The sequence below is a fragment of the Polypterus senegalus genome, chromosome 4 (assembly GCF_016835505.1).
Source record: "Polypterus senegalus isolate Bchr_013 chromosome 4, ASM1683550v1, whole genome shotgun sequence".
In the NCBI taxonomy this organism is placed as follows: domain Eukaryota; kingdom Metazoa; phylum Chordata; class Cladistia; order Polypteriformes; family Polypteridae; genus Polypterus; species Polypterus senegalus.
In genome coordinates this window covers 96,931,294-96,939,925 of record NC_053157.1, presented here as the reverse complement: position 1 = coordinate 96,939,925, position 8,632 = coordinate 96,931,294, and the positions used below count along the sequence as shown (strand labels likewise).

The window sequence follows — 8,632 nt, the reverse complement described above, 5'->3', positions numbered from 1 at the left end:
ACCGTGGCATGTGCAGTGAGCATGTGCGTTTGTTAGATGTACCTCGTGAAAAACCGGAACTACTGGAGCCACTAGAGAAAGTTTAAGTTTGTGCGTTGTTGACCAAATGTAAGTGCTTATGTACATATTTAGAAGTTAAGTGTTAAAAGTTAGAGAGAGAACTGTTCTGAATTAGTAGTTAGGTTAATATTTTACGTTACCACATTGAAATTGTAATTGCAAACACCTTAAGTTGAAAGTGTGAAGCTATAGTGCCACCTATTGGACATTTGTGTATAGCATAGTGAGATAACATGTATATATGTACTAAATGTCTTATTTTGTTGTTTGCCTGTTAGAACCACACCTACACCTACTCACCTACCTGTACAGTTGTTCTACTTCATATGAAATTTTGGCATCTCAACATTAAAGGGATGTTCCTAAAATGGTTGGATTAGTTCCTGTGTTCTAACCGACACACCACAGCGACTACAGCGTATTGCAAGTCTGCCTTCTGCCTTTCTCCATAACAATTTGGTCCTTTGAGCCGGATTCGCAGTGGTTACTGTGGAACATGTATCCTTACTCCAACCGGCAAGCCGGAGCGAACTATCCAAGAACACAGTCGCGACCTCCGCGTTACTTAGAGGATTATGATTTAAGCTATGCAGGCTACAGGGTTCTAGAAGCATCATCTTCACTGCGGCCAGGAGTACTGCACACAATTTACCAAGAAGAGGATTATGATGCCAGCAGAATGTTGTTACCTCAAACTCTGCAAGCTCAAGCAACACCAAATCGTAGAGAACTAGCGATAACTTCACCAGGAACACTGAATAATTCTCATAGAAAGCTACAGCTTGAGAGAGACTATGAACACTCACAATCAAAGACAGCTAGCCTTTCTAATATTAGTCCTGACTCATTAAGAAGGGCTGGACCAGTTCCTGCACCACGGACTGTCTATCGAACACCAGTGCCATCTCCTAGGACTTCAAATGCCCCTTGTAACTACAACTACAATGAGGACCTGCCAAGAATGCAGAAACAGTGGGAAGGAGATAATGTAAGTAATAACAGTTTTAGTGCACCTTTATCACCTGTCCACGAGCAGGAGGATCCTCAACCTAGCCAGGAGTCTGATGCGATGCTTGACATAATGGAAGAGATGGTGGCACGGATGCGGGAAATGAGAGCCCAAAGTAGACAAGCCAGAATTCCGTCCTACTCTTCTCCACCTAGACCAGATTCCCTTTCCCATTTGAATCATGATGCACTTCGCCAAAGGACACCAGCCAGGCAACATCCACCCTTACATCAGTACTGTGTAGATCCTAACACACCTGCTCCTACTCCTCTTCCTCACCTTCCTCGTCTGCCTCACCAGCCTCCTCCAGCCATTTCACCAGTATATCCTGCAACCTCCTACATCCACAGAATGTGATCAGTACACTCTTGATCATCCCCAGCGGGAGTACTTTCCACAGGCACAAGAGACCTTCTATAGGGGACCTAAACCTTCAATCCCAGACTTCATCCATAAAGATCCCAGTGAGTTTGCACGGCTTAAGATAGCTCTAATTAACCTTCTCCCTGCAAGCAGTACAGAGCTATTCAAGTACCAGATTTTGGTTGAGCACCTGAAGTTAGAGGAAGCCCGTTTAATAGCTGATGCATACCTGAACTCTCTTTACCTGTATACTGATACCATGGCAGCTCTTACTGAGAAATATGGACAACCTCATCAATTGGCTTTGAAGAAAATTTCAGCAGTCATGAACTCTCCAGCAATTCGTAGTGGGGATACAGAAGCTTTTGAGAAGTTTGCTTTAAATGTGCAAGCATTAGTAGGTATGTTGGGAACCATAGGGCCTGAGGGTGACATTGAACTCCGATGTGGATCTCATGTAGCTCGTCTGTTGACAAAGCTTCCACCAGACCTTCGGGCGAACTTCCGCAGACACATGCTGCATAGACCAGGAGCAACCTATACTTTACTTGATCTCTCAACGTGGTTAAAATTTGAAGTGTGGTGTCACGATTCAGGAGGACAGCCCAGACAAGTGGAGAAATACAGAGAACCTAAACGTGGACCAAAACCAACTACGGTCTTACTTGGAGCAAACCAAAGCTCTGCGACTGAGACTTCCAACCCTTCTATAGATGAGCCATCAGAGAAGAAGAAAGAAAAGCCTAAACCTTACTGCCCATATTGTGAAAATACAGAGCACTTCCTTAGTCAATGTCCCACATTCCAGCAGTTCATGAAAGAGCAAATTATAGACTGGATCAAAACCAAGAAACGATGCTGGAGGTGTGGACGTTCGCATCAAGCAGCTCAGTGTAATCTCAAAAAACCCTGCAATATATGTAAAGGGAAACATCTTAAGGTCTTGCATGAAGTTAACACTCTCCCCCCAAAACAGGATACCTGTGTGCTGAGTTCATCTACTGAGACTCTTTATGGCGACAGACCCACTGATGGCAGTTATGTATTGCTTAAGGTAGTTAAGGTAATGCTTTATAATGGCAACAGAGCCTTAGAAACCTACGCAGTGTTAGATGACGGCTCCAAACGGACTCTTTTGCTTTCAGCAGCAGCTAAAGAGCTTGGCTTAGAGGGAGAATCTAAAAAGATGATGTTAAGGACAGTTAAACATGACATTGAGACATTGGAGGGAGCATCAGTTTCATTTATGCTAACTCCTGCAACAGAGCCACAAAGGAAATTTAAGATCCAGCATGCCTTTACTGCAACGCGCTAGCATTGGGTGAACATTCCTACCCGATGACTACTCTTCAGGAGAAGTATCAACACCTTAAAGGCTTGAATATTCCTCATTTTGAAAATGCATGTCCCCTTCTACTCATTGGAGCTGACCATCCCCACTTACTCAACCCACTCGAGCCTGTACGCCTTGGCCCACCAGGAGGGCCAGCAGCAATCAAGACTTCTTTGGGATGGACATTGCTAGGACCTGTAAGGGGACTTAAACATCAGATGTCTTCCACACATTGCTTGTTTTCCTCCTTCCAGTCCCCAGATACTGAACTGTTTAAAAATGTGGAAAGACTTTGGCAACTAGATTGTTTGCCCTATAGGAATGTTGAATCAGTCACTCGATCCAAGCAGGATAAATACGCCATACTTCTTCTTCAAAGTCAAACTTCTCGAATAGAAGTGGATGGAATTCAGCGATACGCAACCCCTTTGTTACGAAGAAGTGACATGCCCTGCCTGAGTTCTTCATTAGAAGCAGTGATGCCAAGTCTCAGAAGTACAGAGAAAAGACTAGCAAAAAATCCACAACTTGCAGCCATCTACACTGCGGAAGTAGAGAAACTGGAGAAAGCAGGCTATATCGCTAAAATACCAAGGAAGCAGTAGCTAGTCAGGAATCATGGTACATCCCTCACCATATGGTTCATCATAATGGTAAGAACAGGCTAGTTTTCAACTGCTCATTTCAGTTCAGAGGATCAACGCTAAATGAATACTTGTTACCTGGCCCTACTTTAGGCCCGTCACTATTAGGAGTGTTAATTCGGTTTAGAGAGCATACTGTGGCTGTTAGTGGAGACATTAAGGCTATGTTCCACCAGGTACGCCTGTTAGAAAGGGATAAGGTCCTCCTTCGATTCATTTGGCGAAATATTAGACAAAGGATGGATCCTGACATCTATGAGTGGCAAGTTTTGCCATTTGGCACGACTTGTAGCCCGTGCTGTGCTACATTTGCCCTGCAAACTCACGTTCATAATCATAGTGAACCTGGTGATGATATAAGATTAGCAGTTGAGAGGCATTTTTATGTTGACAATTTTCTACAGAGTTTCTCCACATTTAAAGAGGCGAAGGACATGGTGGATAAATTAATAAATCTTCTTAATTTAGGAGGTTTTCAGTTACGACAGTGGGCTAGTAACAATCCTACTGTGATAGGTCACTTACCAAAAGAAGCACAGTCTGAAATGAGTGAACTGTGGCTAACTCAGGATCGAATACATTCTCCAGAGCCTACGCTGGGTTTATGCTGGTATTGCTCTTCTGACACTCTAGGCTACAGGCATCGGAAATTAAGTATGACAGGCCCACACTAAGGAATATTTATAAAGTTCTAGCAAGTCAGTATGACCCACTTGGGTTCCTTATTCCATTCACTACTCGGGCAAAGGTATTAGTTCAGCAGCTCTGGCAAAAGGAGCGGCATTGGGATGACCCTCTCTTCCCTGAAGATTTACTTCAGGCCTGGAACTCATGGGAGGCAGAGCTAATTCACTTGTCAAAGATTACATTACCCCGGTGCTACCAAACAACTGATATGGATGTCCCAGAAACCAGACGGAGCTGCATATATTCTGTGATGCCTCAGAACGGGCCTATGGTTCAGTGGCCTATCTTAGAATGGAAGACGGTAAAGGCAACCAGCAGGTTTCCTTTGTAATGGCTAGATCCAGAGTAGCCCCAAAGCGTCAGCTTTCAATCCCAAGGTTAGAACTTTGTGCCGCTTTGACAGGGGCTCAAGTTTCCAAGCTACTCAAAACAGAAATATCCATACCGATCAGCAGTGTCACTTTGTGGACAGACTCAACAACTGTTCTTAATTGGCTTCATTCTAATTCATGCCGGTTTAAGGTATTTGTGGGCACCAGAGTAGCTGAGATTCAAGAGCTAACAGAACATGATAACTGGCGCTATGTAGACTCCGTTAATAACCCTGCCGATTACATTACTAGAGGAAAGACCTTAATAGAGATAGCAAAACCAGGTTACTGGCGATTTGGACCACCCTTTCTCCTACAGCACCAAAGGGATTGGCCTGAAATGACTTGCACCAATGTTGCTGAAGATATAGCTGAATTAAAGCCTCCTAAACCCTGTACAGTCCTCCTACTTTTAGTACCAGCTATTCCAGATATTAGTCAGTTTCGCACCTATGGTGAGTTGTTGGAAGCCACTGTGAGATTAGTTAAAGGAGCTGAGCAAGATCATCAACCTTGTGCCTCTGATTACCAAAAGGCTGAATTGCTACTTGTACGAAGGGCTCAAATAGATAGTTTTCCTGATGAGTTCAATCAACTACAAGAAGGTAAACCTGTTTCTTCTAGTAGCAGACTGATAACCTTATCTCCAGAATTTGACCATTCCAGTGAAATTATCAGAGTTGGTGGTAGGCTGCGACGAGCTGAGCTGTTGGAATGTGATGCAATGCATCCTATTATATTGGATCCTACTCACCCTGTGACAAAATTGTTGATTCAAAGATATGATGAACAACTTAGTCACCCTGGACCAGAACGTTTATTTGCTGAAATTAGGCGCACATACTGGATCCTGAGAGGAAGAGAGGCAATTAGGAAACATCAGCATGTTTGCAGAGAGTGTCAAAGATGGCGAGCTAAACCTCAAATGCCTAAGATGGCCGATCTGCCACTAGCCCGGCTCCGTTTATTTAAGCCAGCATTCTATAGTACTGGAGTGGATTGCTTTGGGCCTTTTATTGTGAAGGTCGGCCGTCGTAATGAAAAGAGATGGGGAGTAGTATTTAAATGTCTTACAACCAGGTGTGTCTATTTGGACATATTTAATAGCATGGATGCAGACTCTTTCTTAATGACCCTTCGACGCTTTATTCCACGACGGGGAAAACCCTATGAACTGCTTTGTGATCAAGGTACAAATTTCCGTGGAAGTAATCGAGAGTTGTGTGAGGCCTTTGCAAGTTTAACAAATGATCTTAAGTTGCTTCTGGCCAAACAAAAAATTAGGTTCCAGTTCAATCCACCAGGTGCACCACATTTTGGTGGTGCTTGGGAGCGGGAGATTCGTTCGATAAAGACTGCACTTAACATAACCTTGGGGTCCCAAACAGTTACTGAAGAGGTGCTGAGGACAATTCTAGTGGAAGTAGAAGGGATCTTAAACGCAAAACCTTTGGGGTACGTTTCTTCCAATTTAGCTGATCTTGACCCAGTGACCCCCAACTATCTGCTTATGGGGCGGCCTGACTCATCTCTTCCTCAGGTTGTCTATCCTGAATCAGATCTCTTGACTAGAAGGAGATGGAGACACAGCCAGGTGCTGGCAGATCGTTTTTGGTCATGCTTTCTTAAGTATTACCTACGAATCTTCAGACACGTCAGAAGTGGCAGAAAGAGGCAGCTAATCTAGCTGATGGAAAGGTAGTAATGCTTCTTGATCCACAGTTACCCAGAGCTTTATGGCCTGTAGGTAGAGTGCTGCGTCATACCAGGAGCTGATGGACGAGTTCGAACAGCTGAAGTAAGGATTAATGGAAGAGTGTATACTCGACCTGTGACCCGACTTATAGAACTTCCAGAAATATCTGACGATGAGCCTTCCAGTGACAAACCTTCAGAATGATGTAAGAGGTCAAATTTGGTATACCAAATTTGGGGGCAGCTGTAAAAAAGGCTCCTGTGCCTTTAAGGCACTGAAGCATGATCACGTGAAAACCGTGGCATGTGCAGTGAGCATGTGCGTTTGTTAGATGTACTTCGTGAAAGCCGGAACTACTGGAGCCACTAGAGAAAGTTTAAGTTTGTGCGTTGTTGACCAAATGTAAGTGCTTATGTACATATTTAGAAGTTAGGTGTTAAAAGTTAAAGAGAGAACTGTACTGAATTAGTAGTTAGGTTAATATTTTACGTTACCACATTGAAATTGTAATTGCAAACACCTTAAGTTGAAAGTGTGAAGCTATAGTGCCACCTATTGGACATTTGTGTTTAGCATAGTGAGATAACATGTATATATGTACTAAATGTCTTATTTTGTTGTTTGCCTGTTAGAACCACACATACACCTACTCACCTACCTGTACAGTTGTTCTACTTCATATGAAATTTTGGCATCTCAACATTAAAGGGATGTTCCTAAAATGGTTGGATTAGTTCCTGTGTTCTAACCGACACACCACAGCGACTACAGCGTATTGCAAGTCTGCCTTCTGCCTTTCTCCATAACACTTAGGTTTTCAATTTTCTGCAAAACTTTCTTCTCACCGCTCTTCACTTGCTTAGAAGCCATGATTAACTGCAAAAGCACACAAAATACTGTAGAGCACAAAGAGATCACAGGTAAAGCACGCACATCTGACTGAGAACAATGAACAGGGAGCGGCTCAACACGTGCTTAAATACAGTAATCGGCGCGTACGAACCAGAAAGGAAATGAAATAGAGCACAAAGAGTTCACAGCGAAAGCATGCACGCACATGCAAACACGCACGTCTGACCGAGAACAATGCAACATGTGCGATAATCATCAGCGTGCACAAACCGAAAGGGAAACTGGCTTGTTCGTATACCGAGTGTGTGGTCGTGAATCGAAGCAAAAGTTTGGCACTGTATAGGGTTTCACTGTGGTTATTGGTGCACTGTTTATTTTTGTATATACACTTTTTCTGTATTTTGAATATTTTTGTTTTGGTGAGTCCTGTATACACTGTTTGAAGGAGCAGCTTCCTGACTTGGAGGACTGTGGAGGAAGACAGCTTCATTTTTGGTTTGTGTATATATGGTTTTCACTAGTTTGTGTGTATTTTACTTTTCCATTTGGGACTTTCAGGCAGTACTGTAAATACTATATGTAGTCATTTTTGTGCTCCATTTGATTACTGTTTTTGTGTGTCCTTTGCGGTATTGGACTATGTATTGATATATAAATTCCACAGGACATTATTTTTGTTTTCTTTAAGTGCACCTGTAAATAAAGCCTCACTTTATTTTTCACAAAACCCAACCCTTTTTGTGTCCGTGTCTCCCCGTCTTACACCATCATCCTGGTCACACTCGGTCTCACATACTAGACACCTAGAGTTTAGGCTGGTGATCCCAATTCCCACTACATGGAGTGTCACAGCTACTTATCGAACAAGGAAGTGCCCAGCAGCAGTGATGTCAGGGTGGCCCTACTTCACTCACAAAGAGATACAAATGTTTTCTCTATTTTTGTGTGAACTGTTTTAGTTTGAATTTATACTAAAGCTTTTCAAAACAAAGATATTTTCTCTGTGGAATCATTTCAACGAGTCATGCTCTGCCAGAATCCCATGTTGCATACTAGAGCTGCTGAACTTTGGTAATTCTGGGAAAACACAGCTACAGGAGGCACGTTAAAACACATTGTTCCAAACACAACAGAAAAACAATTCATTCAAAAACACCAAACACAATAATTAAACAACAAATAAATACACACCAGGAAGAAAAGTATGGCTGTAGCACAACACTACCATCCAAAGTTCACAAAACTAAAATCATGTTTACAAAATCAGCTGCTTCATCTCTTGTTTCTGACATCATAAATGCATGCCAACAGCACAGCATATATGTATAACTTAGAAACAGCAAGGTATGCTGGTATAACTTAGACACAACTTATGAAAACTTATGTGCATTATAGTAGCAATTATCAATAAGAACATGCATAGCCAAGCAAAATGTTAGACTCAAAATACAGCAGAGCTAATTACACTTTTGCTTAAACTAATTATCAGACAACCTTTAAGTAAACACCAAAGCATTAGTGGACAAACTATATATTTCTAGTAGCCATGCAACACTGCAAACTATTAGCTCCTTTGTAAGGGATAACGTTTTATATATTGCATCATTATATGAAAAG

General features: G+C 42.4%; 1 protein-coding gene across 1 annotated transcript; it reads left to right on the top strand.

Annotated features, from left to right (window-relative positions):
* Positions 1-4,420: 4,420 nt before the first annotated feature.
* Positions 4,421-6,082, top strand: LOC120528591. Its single transcript, XM_039752768.1, has 2 exons — positions 4,421-5,922; positions 6,008-6,082. Exons 1-2 carry the CDS (start codon positions 4,427-4,429, stop codon positions 6,033-6,035), a joined length of 1,524 nt encoding a protein of 507 aa, XP_039608702.1. The 5' UTR covers positions 4,421-4,426; the 3' UTR covers positions 6,036-6,082.
* Positions 6,083-8,632: the final 2,550 nt, after the last annotated feature.

What these genes read in the sequence shown, in the direction of transcription:
- LOC120528591 (XM_039752768.1), top strand. Translation starts at nt 4,427, where the DNA reads ATGGCTAGATCCAGAGTAGCCCCAAAGCGTCAGCTTTCAATCCCAAGG. An exon ending in TTAAACGCAAAACCTTTGGG is followed by an intron (nt 5,923 to 6,007) that starts GTACGTTTCTTC and finishes TCTCTTCCTCAG; the next exon opens with GTTGTCTATCCTGAATCAGA.